Below are 22071 nucleotides of genomic sequence, written 5' to 3' on the forward strand. Positions count from 1 at the left end.
TACCATTATCAAAAAGTAGAGATGGAGATACTTAATAGTGTCTAAGTGAATATAGAAGATTGAACAATATCATTAGGAATGACAGTGAGAAATAGGGTTACTCCCATTTTCCCTACTCTACCCCTTTCACACTTGCTGCAATAACCCGGGCTATTTCACATGAACGCACAGCAACCCGGGTTACTGTGCAGTGTGAAAGGGCCAGGTTGAAATTACCCTGGTAACGAGCAGGGTTCAACCCAGCTTGCGATGCAGTGTGAACGGGTAACCCGGGTCGATGTGACCCGGGTCCCGTTCACAAGTTGACCTGGCAAGATGCCGAGTTGGGCCGCAAGTCTGAAAGGGGTATCGACGTGAGGAGAACAAATGACATTGGAGATATTGGTGCATTAAGCTCGTTAGTCGCACAATATACTGACCAGCAAAATGTAGGCAGTTCTAAACAAAATGCTAATTTTCTTCAAAACCTTAACAGGTAGTTTATACTTTGATCTAACCATGGTTAAAGTGATAGCATGGTGTGTAAGAACATGTCTGTAACATTTACACACTGCAGACACAGAAATGTTACAGCCAACCTGAAAAGGGTTCACAGGACCTTGGTCCTGTCCTGATGGTTATTGCATACATATACACACATATATATACATATACACACACATATATATATATATATATATATATATATATATAGCATGCAACAGTAATAATGGAGATGATGCCTACATTATATAGATTAGTGTTCACCTGCTGGAGTAGTTTCTAAATAAGTGCAGTCAAACTCTGAAAATGAAAAAATCACAGAGCAAAACCATTTATACATTTCAAAGAGATGGGGATGCCTTTGCATTAATCAACAAGAACCATACAAAACATATACTCAACAAAATAGATGTATAATGTCCATTTAACCCTTTTTGCTCTTGATGTTTGTATTATCAAAAACCCAGTGAAATGTGACAGAACAAAATAGGCCCAAGCCTACGTGATGCAAGTCTCCTTGCAGGAAAATGACCATGAAAAGAATCTTAATTACAGTACTGATGGTTTTCCATACAGGCACGACTAATCTTGGCCTAAGATGTGTACTGATTGCCTACATAATGTACAGCCATTTTGTGGGGTAGACCAATATAAATGAAAATGCAACCAATCAATTCAAGAATCGGTGACTTTGCTGAAGTAAAGGCTGCCATTTTGTGGACTGACCCCATTACAGGCTGCAGCAAAATGGGCTGAAGCCAATTAATTGTCTAGGACCTAGTGGCTTCAGTGATCAGGCCTTATGAGGCATTGGGCACAGAGGGCTCGATTCAGACCCGCTCGCTGGATGCGTATGCAAATTCGGCTAAGTGACAGTAAGGCAGGCGATCACGCGGCAAGGCATACGCACGCCCACTATGTCTTGGAGTTGGATCGCTCTGTGTATGCAGACGCCCACCAGCCTGTCTTAAGACGCCCACTTGCGCCTGTCATCTCCAGGAAGTGTATGCAACCATCGGAAACTAACGCAGCGCTTGTGGTTGACCATACCCTACCACAAGCACTTCAGTGTACTATAAAGCCAGGTGATGTGTACTATGATGCTGTGTCTTATTTATGCACGCCTCTGAAACGGCGTTGAGACGCTCAGGCACGCCTGCGTTCGCACCTCCACTCCCCTGTCACCACCCACAAACAGCTTCCCCTGTCACTCACTCAGCTGAACAGTCTATGCGCAGCGATCGTACGCTTCCTGATCACTCGGACTGTTTCACACAAGGCACACTGCGATGCGTACGCATGCGCACATTGCAAAAATTGACTGGCTGCGTGCGAACGCTTCCTAGTGAGCCTGTCTGAATCTGCCCCAAAGTTCGGAATTTTCTACCCTCATTACATTTTATAAGATATGCATTTTGTGGGCTGGAGCAATATTGTGGACTGTACACTAATACCCCTTTCACACAGGATATTGTTAAAATCCCGCCTTTTACCCGGCATTTGAGTGCTGGGTCATTTTTTAGTTTTTAGCCTCAACCCCCTTTCACACTGAAAGTACATTACCAAAAAAAGCATTTTTACCTGGTAATTTGCAGAACCACACTGGTTTTTTTCTGTGTGAAAGGGTCAACCCGGTTCGAAATTGTCGGGTCCCCGACCCTGGTAAAAAGCGGGTTCGGAGACCTGGAAATTTCAACCTGGGTTGACCCTTTCACACAGGAAAAAAAACCTGTGTGGTTCTGCAAATTACCAGGTAAAAGTGCTTTTTTTGGTAATGTACTTTTCTGTGTGAAAGAGGTATAATAATTATGAGAAAGTAGCCTATTAGTTCAATAGGAACTAGTGGCGTGAAAAGGCCAGTGTCATAGAGTGGAGGCTGCTGTTTGGGAGGGCTGAACTTACTTATTATAATGCAGTACTTGCCTATAACAACAACTAATATTTAGTTTGAGCTGCCAACAGCTTAATGGGAACTTGATAACCTACAATGAAGTTTGTAACAAATCCATACGTTGCATTATTTGGAATGTTTGTTCAGGCCCACAAAATGGCCGCCTTCACGGTGTGCGTGCTCCGTGATACATGCATAGTGAAATGGCCACATCAAGGGCCTGAGTCTGAGTCGCACACTGCAGCGACCGCTTTAGCTGCCACTTTATGCTAATGCAAGTATCAGCCCCTCCCCTGGCGTACAAGCGTGCGTCTGACTGTGCAAGGACTGAGACGCCCACTATGAGCGGCTATAGATGCTGTAATAGCACATGCTCAAGCTTCGATGGTCGCACCATCGAAGCTTGAGCCAAGCCGATGGTAGGTGCAGATTTTCCATCTGAGTATGGCTGCCACTGTGAGCGATTTTGTACATAACCCCTTTAGTGACACTCGTATTACACGGACCATTTTCGTGCCTCTGAATAGCCACCAACCAGGAACATCCAGCACATTTCCAGTATATTTCTGAGACCATGTAACTCCGCCTCTGTGCGTACACACTACTGTTATTTACTATTGAAAGGATATAAAATTGTGGTTGAATTAAAAGATGAAAAACACGAGTTATTGGAATATCATTCTTTTGTTTTTGTAGATTTCTACATGTTAAGAATAACATGTGATTCACAGCCACCATTTGTATATAGCATAATAAATAAATAAAACCATTTAACAGTCTGACATGGCTACAGAACCTACAATCCAATATCTACAAAGGCCATTTTGAAATATATACATATGCTTACAAATCTGATTCTGAAAAATAAAGTCACTTCCCACAAATATATGCATATACAGTATTCAACAAAGCTTATATTTCAATATCTTTTTTTTTTTTCTTTAAAAAACAAAAACACATCAAAGTGTGCTATGATAAACCCCAAAAAATGGAATATCAGGACTTTTACCATTGTGGTGTTAATTAAAATGCTGCTTGGCAATAATAATACTCACTGGTGCAAGTGTAAAACTGTATACACATACACACAAGTGTATTTATGATCAATCTCTGAAAGCAGACAGTGGAGGTTGCCATTTTGTATAGTGAACCAATATTCAGTAAGCGCTAGTACCTTATGAATATTGGTAATGAAGTACCTCAATTATGTCACAAAATGGCTGCCACCACTGCAGGTAGACAACAGGTACTCTTTAACCGTTAAGGTGATAACAAATTTTGAAAGGTGAGGACAAAGAATGGTTTAATTTGCACCATTTTGTTGCACACATAATATTAAAGAGTATATCCGCTTATTACACATTTTTATTTTCCTCTGTCCTATCGCTGGAACCCACCATGTTCTTTCGAGTCCACTTCCCCCCATTACTTAATGACAAAATCTGTATTTCTCCTGGATTGGATGGATTGTAAAAAACCTACACAGCTTCCCCAGTTATACCTGAAATTTGTTGCCTTTGGTGATTATATTTAGGGGCTGATTCAATTAGCTGCAATGTTCCCTAATAACCATAGTCTTTATTCCTACACCCTGCACCTGTCATACCCCGTGCAGTTCCTCTTTCCTGCCTGGGGTGTCGCTCTTTGCTCTGGTGCTTCTAGCACACTCTTGTCTGTATATCAGAAGTTTGTTGCATCCGTTGAATGTGCTAGAAGCACCAGAGCAGAGAGACACCCCAGGCAGGAAAGAGGAACTGCACGGGTTGTGAAAGGTGCAGGGTGCTAGAATGAACACTATAACCTCACGGTTATGTTACAGCACAGTGTTCTAGGTAAGGAAATGGTATGTAATACCGGCTGTCGGGATGCCTCCTGTCACAATACCGACAGCGGCATCCCGATGGTTGGTATACCGGCAGGGGTCAGGTAAGTATACTTACCCTCCCCCTTCTCCCCCTAACCCTCCCTTCTTGTAGCCTAACCCTTAACCCTCCCAACCCCTAACCCTCTCTGTTAGTGCCTAAACCTAACCCTCCCCCTTAGTGCCTAGACCTAACCCACCCCCTCAGTGGTGCCTAACCTTAACCTCCCCCCAAAACCTAACGCTAACCCCGCAAATATACCTAAACCTAACCCTCCCCCACCGCGACTAACATTAAGGGCGCCCTGGATTACCTTCGTTCGGGTACACGTCCTCCTGGATCCCGGCTTCGGGATTAACATAGGCGTCGGTATTTCGGGATTCCAGCATCGGCATTGAGACTCATCCCCTAGGTAATGATCTTTGCTTGTTTCTCATAGGGGTTGTTACTACAGAACCTCATTAAGCTAATTAATTTGGGCCCTAAAGCTGGATACACACTAAACAATATATTTAACTTATCTTGCGATCCAACTACCTTTGTGTAGTGTGTACCCCCAAATCCCCCCAATTCATAGTTTAGCGAACTGGGTGATCGTATCTTCCCATCTGACGTGCTGCACATATGGCAGATAGTGCAGTGTGTACAGCGTTGCGATATATGGTTACGTCGCATCGCCAATTCGCTGGGTTGGCACATCACTGAGGTGTGTAACCAGCTGTAGAATTGGTGAAGTTAAACACTGTTTTAGCCGGAGGATAAGAGGAGTATGAAACAAAATGTTATATTGCAACATGCCCTTTACCATATGTAGCCAATATTATATAATTTAAACTGCTGCAAATGTGTTGTTTTTTTTTTTTTTTTTAATAAATATTTGTCCCTCGCAATCATTAGATCTGCGTGCCTGTCCCTTATTAACAGTGGTTCTGCAAAAAAATAAATTACATACAATTAATCTAAAGCTACCTATCTATAAATAAATCGCCCATTTTTCTGGTTTGTGACCATACAGTAATGCAGTGGATCCATCTGACTATTGTCCAATTGGAAGAGCCGTTACTTCTCCATGCTAATTCCAGTCACTGACTATTAAAAGCATGAAGTAAAACACACAACGGTGTATAATCAAACATTTAACCATGCAGGGCAAAGTAAACAACAACAAAAAGACATAACCAGAGTTAACCAGCAGAGAAAACACTATATATAGAAAAATCATATGAAACGTGTAAGGCAATATTTAACTCTGTTCTCAAACATAGACAACGGGAGGCAAACATAAAGATAAACAGTGGCTTTGAAATCAACATTCAAATAAGGTGGTTGCATTTTAAAACATACAAAAATAAAAGCGATATTTTAGTAGTCTTTTCATAAATCTGATATAACGTTTGTAGCCACGACAGATTATCAATATAGAGATCTAACTGTGCAAAAGTGTAACACATATGGATGGAGGGGATAAAATAATTGTATCACCATTTTTATGCCTGGAACCAATTTTGTCTCAAAAAAAATAAAAAATAAAATAAATAAAAACAATATAGAAGTTTACAAAACATCATCACTTGCTTTAGAACAGCAACAATATCATGATGGCAACGTACAGCATTTAAATGGTTATCACAAAACAGCTAAACACGTGGTTTGGTAACAGATTTGCAGATGCACCAATGGCAATTTTAGGTTAAAACAGTAAAAAAAAAAAAAAAAGAAAAGAATTTAATGCTATTGCTGTATAAGCAATAAACCTTTGAGTGTAGAAAAACAAGAAAGAAAATACAGAGGGATGCTATATGTTTTACAACATGAATCCAAACAATTTTCAGGGGTCTTGTACAAGATTGAAAAACTAAAAAAAAACAAAAAACAAGTGTCACATATAGAGGTGTGAACGATGAAAAAGTTACTGGCGGATGTGAACATCCCTGTTCCACTCATTGTCGTTACGTTTCCTGGAAACCTCTCCGTCTTTTTCGGAATGTCGTTCTCTCGATTTGTGTCGACTGCGGGGTCTGTTGCATTCGTTGTGGTCCTGCTCCCTGTCCTGCTCGTGTGTCCGGTGTCGAGGTTCTTTGTGTCTATGTTCACTACCTGCATGTGATTCGTCTCTGTGATTGTGATCCCGGTGGGATTCCTGAGGATCAACATGCTCGGAAGAGTAATCATCCTTTGGCTCTAGGTAAACGGAGTCCCTGTTGTCCTGTGTCTCATTGTCAAACGTTTCCTGTCTGGATAAGCCCCGGCTTGTTCCGCTTCGATGATTGTGGTGCTGCGCAGAGGAGGAAGATCGATGCTGAGATTTTCTCGTCGGTTCGACTGGTGCGTCCTCTTCTACAGACCCGTTTCGTTCAGGTGCCGGAGGATCATTCTTCTGCTCTCCTTGGGAGCTCTGGTAATTGATAAAGAGAAGACTCACGGTTAGACAGAAATATCTTGAGCAACCTCAGGAAGGTTCAAACTAGAGATGTGCGGGTTCGGATTTCTTAAATCTGAACACACCCAAATTTCGGGGTTCCGAGTAGAAACGGGTCAAGGTTCAGATTAATTTTAGTGACCCGGTTCGGATCTGTTGCAGATTCAGAACTCAGATTTAATAACTGAACTCGGGTTTTGGCATCGGACATTTTAGCTGGTTTATTTTTTTCTTTATCTCATTATTTCTCATAATAGTTGACCGAAAATCTAACAATAACATAGCCAATTATAAATCGTGTGCAAACAAAAAATGTTTTCTGATAGGTAATCAGATTGATGTACATGTTACCTAAAGGCCCCCATACATGGTGCGATATAGCAGCCGATCCGACGGATTGGTACAACATCGCTTCTATATCGTACAGTGTGTGGGCATAATATCGGCTAGTGCACGCTCCAATGGAGTCGGTTTCTCACATCGATTTGGTCTTTTCAGCTAAAAGACGCTTGGTGCAAGCTGAGTCACACGGGACCTGACTTGTTGAAAAGGGCTCTTTGGCATGACTGCAGCAATAGTGTATGAGGACACATCTGTAGTAAGTCATGACCTACATACAGTGCTGAATTAAAACATTTACCTGGGTGATGCTGTGTAGAATACAAAGGATTGATGCTGAAAGGCTGGAACTCTTACTACGGAAACACTTCATTATTTGTGGAATTTGTACGTTATTTGGGTTTATTTGCTGATTGGGAGGGAAGTTCATGTATCAGTTTGGTGAAAAATTATTTAAATTTTTTTTGTGAAATTGGTCTAAATACAAGAAAAGTTGTGATTTAAAAGGCCTAAGGTGCAGACTGGTTTTAGTAAATATCCCAGTAAATTTCAAGAGTCCTTCTATCATGAATCTCTGGTTGTATCCAAAGAGATCCTAATGGGACCCCATTCCTTTGATGATTATTCGTATCTATATCAAAAACTGTTTGAATTACCGATTCAGAGACATCCTTCCTTGGATATCACGGAGGATTGAAAGACCAAGTCTTATATGTATAGATTGTAAGCTCTTCTGGGGCAGGGACTGATGTGAATGGTACGATATTCACTGTAAAGCGCTGCGGAATATGTGTGCGCTATATAAATAACTGGTAATAAATAAATATGTAATAGCCTGTGAATTGCAGGAAGTGTTGAAAGTTATTGGCTCACAGGTGTTTAAAACCCCTGTGATGTCCTGCAAAATATTCTGCAAGCGTGACAGGGGCCTCAAACATCCATGTAGCCACCATTTCAATGGGATCCCAGAGGGCATGAAAGAGCCATTAGTTCTAAACACTTTGGAATGATGCAGAACTGAATGCCAGTCTGTTTGCGGAGCGTATCCTGCATTTTTTCGCTCTGTGCAGGTTCCGAAGCCAAGCGCTACAGAATCGGAGACATAAGCAACTCCACTTATGACTGAGTAGGTGGAACTGGGCCCTAATGGGACATTTTCCTGTAGTCTAAGCTCACAGAGGTTGTGTCAATAGGCTTGTAGGATATACAGAGTCATGTGTACGTGTAAATAGTGTGTACTTGTAAATACACCTGTTTTCAGACAGATCTTTTGCACCAAGGATAGGGTCAGTGCAAGTGCACACTGATAATTGTGACAACTACAAAACCCAAACATACAGATAGGGCAGGTTTGGCTACAGAGACGGATACAATATACAATTAAGTTCCGTGTATGCAATACAGGACTATTTATGGGCAACTTCCATCATCAGCTCATGTGTAACAAACAGCAAAAGAGACCAAAGTTAAAAAAAACTCCAACCCAAACACACAGCTGGTGTCACCTTTCTCCCACATTACCTGTGCGTTAGAGGCTGAGGAAGGAGTGGCAGGAAGGGCTGCAGAAGTCAGCGTGCGAGATAGAAGTGCATTGGGTGGGTTGATGCTGGGGGTGTGTGTGGCCTTCCAGTAAGCTTCTAGATAGTCCGCTAGATGTTCACAGGCATCTTCAAGCTGGTTTTCATCCAGGATAACATCAAACATTTCCTATGAAAGACACATACTTGCTTACAGAAACGTATATAATATTTTATATATAGTGATGTCAATCCTGGAAAAGGGAAATAGTTTTCTTATCGACAATCAAAATGTAGACAAGCTGCTGACCTATACCACCAGTCTCTCTACCGCTTCCTTTCCCGGATCAACCCTCCCCATTATTTTACCAACTCTGACATCCTTCTCCCCTGTATCTGGAGAGCACATCATGGCCCTCATCCGGTCGTCATCATCCCCCTCCCACTTCCCCCCCTTGACCCTATCCCTTTCACGTCTCCTCCGCTACCTCTCACCTTGTGCCTGTTCCCATCTTGCCCACCTCCTCAATCTCTCCCTCTAATCTGGCATTGTCCCGTCTGCTTTCAAACATGCCCTTGTCTCCCCATTCTTAAAAAAAACAAACCTTGATCCCAACTCTTCAACTACCAACCCATCCATCTTCTCCCTTTTGCCTCCAAACATGTTGAGCGTATTGTTTACAACGACCTTAACACCTTCCTTTCCTCGCACTCCCTCCTTGACCCTTTTCAGTCTGGTTTCCATTCTCTCCACTCCACTGAAACTGCCCTCATGAAAGTCAGCAATTATCTCCTTGCTGACAAATCCAAGGGCCACTATCTGCTCATTCTCCTCTCTGCTGCTTTCGACACTGTGGACCACCTTCTCCTGCTGCAAATCCTTCACTCCCTTGATCTACGTGACACTGCCCTCTCCTGGCTGTCCTCCTACCTCTCTGACCAATCCTTCTCTGTCTCCTCTCATGACTCCTCTTCCCCCCCATATCCTCTTACAGAAGGTTCCTCAAGGTTCTGTTCTTGGACCTCTCCTATTCTCCCTGTATACGTCCTATCTAGGTGAACTCGTCAGCTCTTTTGACCTCCAATATCATCTCTATGCTGATGATACTCAGATCTACCTTTCCACCCCTGACCTTTCCCCTTCTCTCCTTACTCGTATCTCCAACTGTCTCTCTGCTATCTCTTCCTCTCTTCCTGGATGTCCCAGCGATTTCCTAAACTTAATATGTCTAAGACTGAGCTGATCATCTTCCCACCCTCCCACATAACCTCATTTCCCACTATTTCTTTATCAATTGATGGAGCAACTACCTCCTCTAGCCCCAATGTGTGCTGTCTTGGAGTTATCCTGGACTCCTCCCTCCTTCAAACCACATATCCAGCACCTCTTGCAGTCCTGTCATTTCCATCTCAAAAATATTTCCAATATCAGACCCTTTCTCACACAGGATGCTTCTAAAACCCTCCTACACTCACTGGTCATCTCCATATTGGACTATTGTAACCTCCTCCTATCTGGCCTCTCCAACTCCCATCTCTCTCCTCTCCAGTCTGTCCTCAATGCTGCTGTTCGGCTCATCTTCCTCTCCAAACGTTCTACATCTGTCTCCCCTGTCCTACAAGCCCTCCACTGGCTTCCCTTCCCCTTCAGAACCCAATTCAAGATTGTTACACTTGCTTACAAAGTCCTCACCCATTTCTCTGCCATTTACATCTCTGACCTCATCTCCCTTCACTCCTGTTCGCCCTCTTCATTCAACAAATGCATGCCGCCTCTCATGCCAACTGATTACAGATGTGTCCACATCAGTGGCGTCACAAGGGGGGTGCGGCCCGCACCCGGGTGTCACCCGACGAAGGGTGACACCAAGGTGCAGACTCCCCTTCAGTGACAGGAGCAGAGTGCTGCACTGTAGCAGTGAGTGCAGCACTCGGCTCCTGACATTGTAAGGGAGCCGGCGCTGCCACAAGGCACTTTCTGCACCCCCCTGCAGTAAGAAGAACGGGACCGCCGGGGTTCGGGCCGCGAGGCCACACCCATTTTCGGAGGCACGCGGCGGATAGCGTCCCTCCCTGAACCAGGTGACACCGCTGGGAGGGACGCCACTGGTCTACATACATCTATCCTCCTGGCGCTACAAGTCGTGCTACACATTGCTCGTAAGTGCAGTGTGATTCGGTAGTGCTGAGCGTCTTTTTTGTGCAACTTTTTACCTTCAAATGTGTCTTACTCGCAGAGCAGTGCAAACACAAAGCACAAGCAGCTCCTGCTAATTAAAATGATATGCGGCATGCCGATATTCTGTGTGCAATTGTGGGTGTATCTGCATGCAAAATGCTACGTTACAGTGTCAGCAGCCGTGAAAAGACACTCGGCGCTACCAAGTCACGCCAAAGCATCGCGCGACTAGAAGGGCTGTTTAACACTCTAGGAGGATAGATATATGTGGACACATCTGTACTCCCTCCCACTCCCGCCTCCCAAGATTTTGCCTGTGCTGCTCCCCACTTCAGAACTCTCTCCCTCTCCCCATCAGACTCTGCACCTCTCTACAATCCTTCAAACGGGCTCTCAAGACCCACTACTTCATCAAAGCCTTCCAGCTCTCATCATAACTTGCTGCTACATGCAACTTTCTCCCTGTCTACCCCATCTGTGTCACCCCTGTTTGTCTGCCCCTCCCCTTTAGAATGTAAGCTATGAGCTTCATCTACTCCTCACTCGGGCACCTAACACTTGATGGCTTATGCTTTGTTGCTTATTTGGGTGTTATGGTCACTAATGTAGCAAAGTATATTATCCATGTCCTGCATTGTATTGTATTGTGCTGTAAGTCACTGGTCACTTATTTATGTACTTTGTAAAGCGCTGTGGAACACTTGTGGCGCCATATAAATAAACTACAATAATAATAATACGGCCTTTCCGCAAATTCAAGGCTTACATCGCTGCTCTTTTTTCTGTTGTTTCAATAATTATGAGGTTTTATGTTCCAGCATTTTACTTGCACATAATCAAATGATAACATTCAGAGCAGTAAATACTCTTGTGAAATGAGAACAGTAATTTTAATTTTCGCCAGCTGGACACTTTTTTTTCTGTTAAGGCTTGTCTCATTGCCATCTCAAATCTTTGCATCATGTGCAAGTACTTGTCCTTATCCTGTGTGTCCTCTGATCCAGCAGCTAGGGGGCAGCACGGTTTGTGTAATGTTTAGCATTACTGCCCCACAGCCCTGAGGTCTTAGGTTCAATTCCCACAATTGCCCTATCTGTGTGGGGTTTGTATTTTCTCCCCGTGCTTGTGTGTGCTTTTGTTTCTTTCACAAATATACTTGGAAATGATGACGGGACTGTCCTCACAGAGAGGTCATCTGCCATTACTGCTGCAGAGGTGGGGTTACTAATGTGCTTGTCTGAGTGCAAAGGGAGTCTGGGTAGGTGCTACAAACACTGTGTACTCCACGCAGTAACATTAGAAAAAGTAATATCCCATCATAACCGGGGAGCACTGTAAGTGGTCTTTAGATGTCTCATGAATTGCCCATGGCTACGAGGAAATCAGTATTACTGTTGCATAGGAAAATGCAGGGGGTGTTTCCAGATGCCTGAAAACCCCCCTCCCCAGCCCATAACATGTCCACAATAGAAATAGTAACATAATTGAATTTTACTAGTGCTGCATGTTCTTAGTATCACAAATTAAATAATTAGCACCCCCGGTGGATCTGTGTCAGACAGTAATAAATACACCTGTGTACCAACTAGGAGATCTGGAAAACTTGCACTGTTAGGTGTGCACTGCTAGAGATTATCAATAGCCGTAATTATTAATACTGTATAATAATAGACTATCCAGTGCACAAGGAGAGCAATATGTACATATATGTCCAGGGCAGTGCTAGGTTCTGCGCTGCTCCCCCAGACTCCCGGACTTGCTCCCATGCTCTGGAATGGTGCCCACATCTGAAATAAAAACATTCAGCTCAGGCAGGATGGCCCTACTGACGCATAAAACGGCTTACTGTGATCGCTGGTCCTGTATATGCTGGAATTATGACACACAATACACTTTGTATGACGCATATTAAAGCTGGATAAGTGCTAATTATACCTTCTTCATGGACAGGCCACATTCACTCTAAAATTAAGCATTTGTAAACCCTCCTCTAGAAATCCTGCGTTTGGTACTGTAATGTCTGTATATCTATTGGTGATTTCCCTGTTGAAATGTCCTAGGTCCACTTCCAACAGTGGGCACGGTGCCCTGCAAATATACCGGGCACACAGCTAATACGGGCTGGTGGAACGCCACACGAGAGCCCACGCGGTACAAAAGCTGAAGCCTTCTGCAGACCAACACAGCAATGACGAGTGAGTGACAGCCATGATTGACAGCAGCTGGGTCTCTTCACTTTTCTGCCCATTACAACCATAGCATGGCGCTGCCAGCTGCGGAGAAAAGCCAGTGGCGGCTGATCATGCTGCCGCCTTACACACGCCGTCCCCAACAGCAGATACAGCTCTTACTGTATTATAGTGTTCCCCGCAGATTGTAAGCTCATTGGGACAGGGCCATCTTTGCCTTCTGGTTTGTGATTGTATATTATTTCTTTGTGGCGTGATCCCATCATGTACAGCGCTGCATATTACGTTGCTTTACAATATTATCATACAGAGCCATGAATGCTGGGACAGATAAATACATATAGGAACATGATAAAGTTACCGGAGGGCACTGTGCTAGTTTGTCAGCTGCCACCATTTGGACATTTAGATGTTTAGCCTGAGATTTTCCTCTGGATTTTATTAACCTCTGTAAAACCTGGAAATAATAATAGAAAAAAACACAATAAACCAACTTAAAATCACTAAATAAAGTAACAATGGGCCTGATTCACTACGGATCGCCATTCTGCTTATACGCACGCAACTGCGTTATCTAATATCAGCGGTGATATGTAAATGGTTGTATTCGCATTGCGACCGCAGCCTGACATAAGGACGCACACTTCCCCTTACTCACATCCGTATACTTTGACACCATAGTGAAACAATCGTTAACATCGGACAGTTAATGAAGCCCTGACCTTACTCAGGAATTGCTAACTTCTGCGCAAGCTATGAGACCTCAGGCGCCATCTGGCATCGCAGTGGATAATTTATGCACGCCCATGCAACGGTGTTGAAACAGCCTGCGTTCGCCCGACCACCCCCCGTCACCACCCACAAACGCCACTTCCTGTCAATCACTCTGCCGTGGGTCTGCGTAGTCACTGCGAACGCAGCACCTAGCTCGCGCACTGCGATACATACGCATGTGGAGTGTCCATTAATCAACCGATTGTGTGTGTATACGCAGCTGTGTTCCTTGCTGAATCAGGCCCAATAGCTTAATAGATTAAACCATAGCTTTCTGGCTTCTACCGTCTGCTCCTCTAAAATGTATTTGAATAGATTACATTTCACTGGTTTTGCCTTAAAACTAAATTGCCATTATAAATCTAGTGGCTATATCGGCGAAATTGCGCAGGAGCCCCTAAATAGCAGCTATTACATTTCAGCTTATAAGTAGTAGAGGATTAGCCTCATTAGCCTGTATCATGCTCTGGATTCCCAACGGATAATGCATTGACTGAAATTACTGCTATGTAAATAGCACAGTTCAGGACTAAACACCAGGACCCTGTTTGTTTAATAGAGAAAAAATAAATAAAAAATGTAAGTTCCTGGCAATGTGCAGCAAAACAGTAACCAAGTAACCGCTGGGCACATGTATAGTGTCACACGTTTGGATGGGGAAAAAAAACAATGTCAAGAAACAACAGAACTTTTAAACACAGGCAACGTAAAGATGCTGTACAGGGAATCAGTTAGTGAGAGGTGCAGGGGGTGAGATAGGGAATTAGTTAGTGAGAGGTGCAGGGGGTGAGAGAGGGAATTAGTTAGTGGTGCAGGGGGTGAGAGAGGGAATCAGTTAGTGGTGCAGGGGGTGAGAGGGGGAATCAGTTAGTGGTGCAGGGGGTGAGAGGGGGGATCAGTTAGTGGTGCAGGGGGTGAGAGGGGGAATCAGTTAGTGGTGCAGGGGGTGAGAGGGGGAATCAGTTAGTGGTGCAGGGGGTGAGAGGGGGAATCAGTTAGTGGTGCAGGGGGTGAGAGGGGGAATCAGTTAGTGGTGCAGGGGGTGAGAGAGGGAATCAGTTAGTGGTGCAGGGGATGAGAGGGGGAATTAGTTAGTGGTGCAGGGGATGAGAGGGGGAATCAGTTAGTGGTGCAGGGGGTGAGAGGGGGAATCAGTTAGTGGTGCAGGGGGTGAGAGGGGGAATCAGTTAGTGGTGCAGGGGGGTGAGAGGGGGAATCAGTTAGTGGTGCAGGAGGTGAGAGGGGGAATAGGTGGTGCAGGGGGTGAGAGGAGGAATCAGTTAGTGGTGCAGGGGGTGAGAGGAGGAATCAGTGGTGCAGGGGATGAGAGGGGGAATCAGTTAGTGGTGCAGGGGGTGAGAGGGGGAATCAGTTAGTGATGCAAGAGGTGAGAGGGGGAATCAGTTAGTGGTGCAGGGGGTGAGAGGGGGAATCAGTTAGTGGTGCAGGGGGTGAGAGGATGAATCAGTTAGTGGTGCAGGGGGTGAGAGGAAGAATCAGTTAGTGGTGCAGGGGGTGAGAGGGGGAATCAGTTAGTGGTGCAAGAGGTGAGAGGGGGAATCAGTTAGTGGTGCAGGGGGTGAGAGGGGGAATCAGTTAGTGGTGCAGGGGGTGAGAGGATGAATCAGTTAGTGGTGCAGGGGGTGAGAGGGGGAATCAGTTAGTGGTGCAGGGGGTGAGAGGGGGAATCAGTTAGTGGTGCAGGGGGTGAGAGGAGGAATCAGTGGTGCAGGGGGTGAGAGGGGGAATCAGTTAGTGGTGCAAGGGGTGAGAGAGGGAATCAGTAAGAGGTGCATGGGGTGAGATGTGTAAATAAAGGAGAGAGACACAGGTGATTAGACACAAAGGAGTGCACGTTGGCAGTAAGAGTGTTAGCACATGAGAAGAGCGACAGACAAAGGAAACATATAAGAGAAAGCAGAAATGGAAGACATGAGAGGTGAGTAAACATTGTTCTACCATATCCTGCTACAAAGTGCTAGAAGCATCTAAAATTAAACTCATATTATCAAAATCCATAATCCTTTGGCGTAGGGATATTCATACTTCCATACCCCTACTTCAAATTCCCACTTTGAGCACTGGCTACAATAATAACCAAAGACATGGCAGCAACCTCTCTATGGATTAGCACTACACTACTGTAACCACCAAGTGTATAGAGTGAGACAGGTGTAGTATGAAAAGTCGACATTCAGAATGTCGATAAGTTTTAAATACTGACATTGATATTAGGTCAACAAGCAATATGTCCACATTTAGATAAGTTGACATGGTTAAAATGTCAACATGTTCATAATATCGACATTTAACGTAGATATTATGAACATGTCAACATTTTAACCATGTCAAAATTTGTGAATATCGATATTTCTTTTGTCGACCTTATGTCCATGTCGTCATTCTGACTGTTACATTCAGAACCTGTTGTTGACTATCTAACTGGAGATTAATTTGTTGTACAGATGTATCCTCATATATCTAGCCTCCTTGCGCGTTAAACAGCCCTTCTAACTGCGCCATGCTGTGGCGTGACTTGGTAGCGCCGATCGTCTTTGTGCTACTGAGGCACCCGGAGTTATGGGTGGCTCGACTTGTAGCGTATGAAGGATAGCTGTATGTGGACACATCTGTACATGTATTTTCAGTGCTATTTTTCAGTAGGAACTCAGGGACCAGATTCAGACCCACTCACTAGAAAGCATTCGTACGCAGACAGCCGATGTTTGCAATCTGCACATGTGTACGCATCGCAGTGTTCATGCTTGAACCAGTGCGAGAGATCGGGAAGCGTTCGCTCGCTGCACATAAACTGCCCAGCAGAGTGAGTGACAGGAGAAGCCGTTTGTGGGTGGTAACAGGGGCTGGCCATTAAAAACAGGGGAGTGGAGGTGCGAACGCAGGCGTGCCTGAGCGTCTCAACGCAGTTTCAGAGGCGTGCATAATTAAGAGGCAGCGTCATAGTACACGTCACTTGGCTGAAATTTACACTGAATCACTTGCAGTGCTCGCGGCAGGGTATGGTCAGTCACAAGCGCTGCGATCGCATCCGATGTTACTCGATGGATGGTACCAATGGTTGCATACACTTCCTGGAGATGATATGGGCAAGTGGACGTCTTAAGACAGGCTGGTGGGCGCCTGCATACACAGAGCGATCGCACGCCAAGACATAGTGAGCGTGCTAATGCCTTGGCGTGCGATTACCTGCCTTCCCAAATTTGCATATGCATCGTGCAAGCGAACGCATCTAGCGAGCGGGTCTGAATGAGCTCCTCAGTTCCTGAACCTCTCAATAACTGTCCTGGGCCAAAATGTATTTTCCATAAGATAAGTTTTATTTTAAAGTCCCTCTGAGTGCCATCTTTTCTAAATACTATTATATATATATATATATATATCATTGTTTTTCTATAGTTCCACTATTACTCACTATTACTTAGTGCGAGGGTCGCGTTTTTCGGTTTGTTATGTTACCCACACCCATGGATGCCTACTTTGGACCGAAGAGGACAGAACCACGCATAGGAGACGGTGAGCATGTTTTTTTTCCCTCAGGGCCTGGTGATAGGGCTCCCCTGGCTGTGGCATCAGTCCTCCGCTAGAAAGGGTCCAGGGCTGGTTCTGTGAATTACAGGGAGACCCTATGCAAATTTTTCCCTGTAATTACAGAACCAGGACTGGTTCCCATAGCCCAGTGCTGGTTGAACTAAGTACAGGGAGACCCTACGCAATTTTTTCCCTGTACTTAGTCAACCAGGACTGGGTTTGAAAAGTCCGGGGCTGGTTGTGTTTTGGGGGGGGGAAGGGAACCTCACGTCAATTTTTTTTACTTTTAACTATTTGTTTGCTTGTTACAGTCAGATACATGCAGGCATCTCACTGATGTCTGCATGTATCCGTGTGAAAACTAACTGTTCATGCTGAAAGTGAAAGCATGGAGCAGTTCAATGCAGTCAGGGATTTGCAGTTCGGTTTGAAGTGAGATTTGCCGTTCGGTTTGTACATGAACATGTCAAATCAAACAGCAAATCACTGTTCAAAACTGAATCAAATCGAATTTGTTTTGCAAATCGCAAAACAAATCGACCATTAGTAAATGTGGTAAAAAAATGGGGTTGTCACAATGCGTTTTGAGTCGGTTTGAGGTGAGCTAAATCACACTTCAAATCGACCATCAAATCGACCTTTAGTAAATTTACCCCTTATTGTTTTTAGTACTGTGAACAAATGGCTGGCTATAGAGAAATGATTCTTGATAAAAACACCAGGTGACAATTTAGGCAATAAATCATCAATCCCACCTTTTAAAGCATTGCATAGTCATTTTTAGATTATTTCCTAAAATCATTATAGTCTGTTCAAGAACTGAAGGTTCAACCAAATATGACTACACAGGCTCACAGATCTCAGCATGTCATGTGACTACAAAGTGGGGAGTGAGAAGGAGAAGATTTCACTGTACGCAGTTCAGACAGAGCTCATAGGTGTGTTTCAAAGCCTCTCTGCTCACTACATGTGCATGGTGACTGCGGTTGTCATTGCAATCCTTGACACTGTGTAGAATTATAAATCATTAATAGCAGGCTGAAGAAAAAAAAAACGAAGAGAAAGGGTAATAAAGATTCTTCTGATAGCCTGCCACAGTGGATTATGCTAAAATAAAAATAAATAAAAAAAACTAATTTTTTATGGGATTATGGCTTTAAATATCTATTTACTTGCTTATAGGATAGAATAACACAAATAACTATACACAGATTTACCTTTGGAGAAGAAATCTTTACATAAACTATAATGGGAGCCAAGGATGTTTTGCTAAGTTGCGTTGGATGGTTGATGGTGTCGGCATCGAGAACTACGAGCTGCAGTGTCCTCGCTAATTCAAAGATCCGTTCAATTTCGCTCTGAACTTCAGCTGAGAATAAAGAGTGACATTTATACAGGGCAGACACCCACATAAGCAAACATGCTTCTTACTGTATATCGGTGCAAAACTGATAGAGGCAGAAAGAATCAAGTATCAGTTCATCCACTTACTTTGTGATAATCAGGGCCTGATTCTAACCGCACTGAGACAGATCTCCACAGCCACAAGGCGCTGCAGGCAGTATAAGCTGTTTCTATATATATATATATATATATATATATATATGTATATATATATATATATATATATATATATATGTATATATATATATATATATATATTTATTTATTTATTTGTGGCTAGATGTTTTTTCATTGGTTCGGTAACCAAGTATTTGTTAACCTTCCTCTCAAAATCCTGCGTTTGCCACTGCTAGACAATCAGCATTTTTGCACGGCACCTCTAGGCAAAAAGTTTCTTATTGAGCAACTCAAATAAAATCTTAAATTAAGTAAATTGTGCTTATATGTCATCCTTAGGGTCCTTTATGTGGTGGTGGACAGGGTTGCGCTTCGGTTTGCCCACATATTTTGTGATCGGCAGCCACCAGCTCTGGTGTCTATCACATTGAACATAAATAATTTTATTTGGTCCTGGGCCATCAACCTATGGCACCCCTGTGAGTACCCCGTGGCACCCAGATTGGGAACCACTGACCTAGAGTTTTTGTGCTGTTTAGACACTTCTTATAATGTCATACTTTTAGATTAAATTTGTGTCTGAAGGTGCATACACACGGGACGATTCGCTCCATGAACGACATCATCCCATGTATCCCCGGCAGGGGCGTGCGCAGTGTCTTTAACGACACTGAGCAGAAACACTGAATTAAATCCCTCCCTCATCTCCGAACATGTTGAACCTGACAATATCGTCAGGTTGGACGGGAGGTTCGGGCGATGAACGATAACTACCAATTACAAACGGGAGCACACATTGGTCGTTATCGTTCATCGTTTTGGGGCTGAAACTGACCGATTTTTAGGACGACTGAATGATAACGATATTGTTATCATTCCGTCGTCCCAAAAATCGCTGCATAAGTATTATTTTATCGCAAAGGAATTGATATAAAGTCACAGATGAAGCATAAGGATATGTGGCATGAGGCATGGCGCTGGTCACTCATATTGGACTTCTGTTTGCCTTTTTCCCAGAATAAGTAGCGCACAGAGGCTGCAGGAAATGCCAGCACCAGTATCTAGGATACCCCCCGGCATTGTGCTTTTGTTCTGTTAATCATGCAAATAAGATGCAGGTTTTGTGTAAAGGTCTTTGGGCCTGATTCAGACCCACTCGCGAGCGGCTGTCCGCTCGCAAGTGGGTCGATGGTCTGCACTGAGCATGCGCACGACGGAGGGAGCTCCGTCGCGCGCATGCGCCAGACACGACGAGCGAAGGACTTTCCTTCGCTCGTTGTGTCCGATCAAAGGGGGCGTGCTGTCAATGTTGATTGACAGCACGCCCCCTTTGGTGGGCGTGCCGGGGGCGTGCCTCCCTGACGGGGGCGTTCCCACGGGAACGCCTCCCGTCAGAAGCCGGCCCACTGACATCACTAGTGATGTCAGTGGGAGTGATTTTGGCTCTGATAGAGCCAAAATCACTCCGGAGCTTGCGGTTGAAAACCTCAACCGCAGGCTCCAGCTCGCAATTTCGATGGTCGCGATGGTCACGACCATCGCGGCCATCAAAATGCACGCTCGTATAGCCTGTGGGTGGTGACCCACAGCTATACGAGCGTCCAGGAGGACGCTCCATGAAAATGGAGCCCGGCCCTCATGCAGAGCGTGCGCTCTGCTCAGAGCGTACGGCTCTGAATGAGGGCCCTTGTCAGGATGTAAAGTCTGTGGCACGACAAACCAAACAGGGCTACTTGTTGCAATTTCAGGATACGTGTATGTGCACACATCTGTACATTTGTGTATTTTTACTGTCCCTGGGGTGGAGGGTGCAGACTGATAGCACCAATATCTGATAAATGACAGCTGTTCCTGAGCTCATCACACCAGAAGCTGGCTGCCCTTTCAATGCCTCTAATCCCTGCTTTATGGTGACATTCCTGCAGCTCTCCAGCAGGGGGCCCCGGAAAACATTCTCATGTACAAGTGTAGGGATGAAGACGGAGGGTGGCTTCCTTTGAGATGTTATTATTCTAACCATATAAGTATTTACTCATTTGCTAACCTGTCGCTGTTTAGGGAAAAAAATAATAATGTAATTTTTTCCAAATTTTCTCTCCATATAACTTATTCATTTGAGTCACCTTCAGATTAACAAATTGGTACAATAGATAACATGGGAAAAAAAGTATTGTTACTTTTTAAACAGTTACTCTTTCAATTGAAGCCAAAAAAAAAAGCATGCCAAAATTCCCGATTTGGGAGAGTTTAGGGTCACAATGCCCATTGGAGTAAGCCAGTCTATTGGATTAACCAATATTCATGCAGCCTACCCAATGCCCCATATACCTGAGGTATCACTACACACTAGTAAAGCAATAGGATGCATGCTAATCCATAGTGTTTTACCTACAAGATGGCTGCCGCAATTGCGTACAGGTCATCTGTGCAGTATAAACAATTTCTCTCCACTGTGGACCTTTATGTAGTAAAATTGTAGTAATAAAAAGTTCCTTTAAGCCACAGTAGCATCACACGTCTTCAATCTTCTAGTCCAGGGGTGGGGAACCTTTTTTCTGCCAAGGGCCATTTGTATATTTATAACATCATTCGCGTGCCTGGTGCAGACCACGCCCCCTTCCATGTGACGTCACACAGAGGGGGCGGGGCCACAATCGCCGGTGCTTGGAGCATCCTAAGGATGCTCCAGGGAGCTGTAAGGGCAGCTATGTAACCGTCTGAAGCATCCTAAGGACACTCCAGTTTGGTACTGCTGCATAGATTCTGGCTGCAGGGGGACATTCTAGGCACCCTGCTAGCCAGATGAGGCTAGCAGAAAAAAAACTCCTAGATTTATTGATCTACTGATTTGGTCTAGCCCTGCCTGCGGTTGCCTTGACAGGGCCAGACCAAATGATTTTGCGGGCCCCCACCCTTGTTCTAATCAGTCAATCAGTCTATTTAAATGGAGAATAGTAGTCACTGTTTGTCATCATTGTGTGCACCACACTGAACATTGACCAGAGAAAGCAAAGGAGAGAGTTGTCTGAGGAGATCAGTAAGACAACTATAAACAAGAATGTTAAAGGTAATGGCTACAAGACCATCACTAAGCAGCTTGATGTTTTCGTAACTACAGCTGAAAATATTAAGAAGTTTAAAGACCATGGGGCTGTAGCCAACCTCCTTGGACGTGGACGCATAAGGAAAATTGACCCTAGATTAAAGAGAAGGATAGTGAGGATGGTGGAAAAAGAACCAAAGAAACCTTCCAAAGAGATACAGCTGAACTCCCAGTGTCTGATGGCACCATGCTACACTTTGTGAACGACAGTGGGCTCCATAAAAGAAAACCCAGGAGGACTCCAC

The 22071-nt window shown here is 44.2% G+C and overlaps 1 protein-coding gene across 7 annotated transcripts in view; it reads right to left on the reverse strand.

Moving 5' to 3' along the window:
* Positions 1–4455: 4455 nt before the first annotated feature.
* CACNB2 (calcium voltage-gated channel auxiliary subunit beta 2) overlaps positions 4456–22071 on the reverse strand; it is a 355422-nt gene continuing 337806 nt past the window's right edge. For all 7 annotated transcript variants that reach the window (XM_088478598.1, XM_088478596.1, XM_088478599.1 and 4 more), the window contains 4 exons: positions 18420–18571; positions 13241–13336; positions 8516–8701; positions 4456–6631 (listed from right to left, as the gene is read on the reverse strand). In XM_088478598.1, coding sequence (XP_088334724.1) covers positions 6146–6631; positions 8516–8701; positions 13241–13336; positions 18420–18571 — 920 coding nt within the window. In that variant the 3' untranslated portion in view covers positions 4456–6145. The remainder of the gene's footprint in view (positions 6632–8515; positions 8702–13240; positions 13337–18419; positions 18572–22071) is intronic.

The sequence above is a fragment of the Taudactylus pleione genome, unplaced genomic scaffold (assembly GCF_031769625.1).
Source record: "Taudactylus pleione unplaced genomic scaffold, aTauple2 ptg000216l, whole genome shotgun sequence".
Taxonomy (NCBI): Eukaryota; Metazoa; Chordata; class Amphibia; order Anura; family Myobatrachidae; genus Taudactylus; species Taudactylus pleione.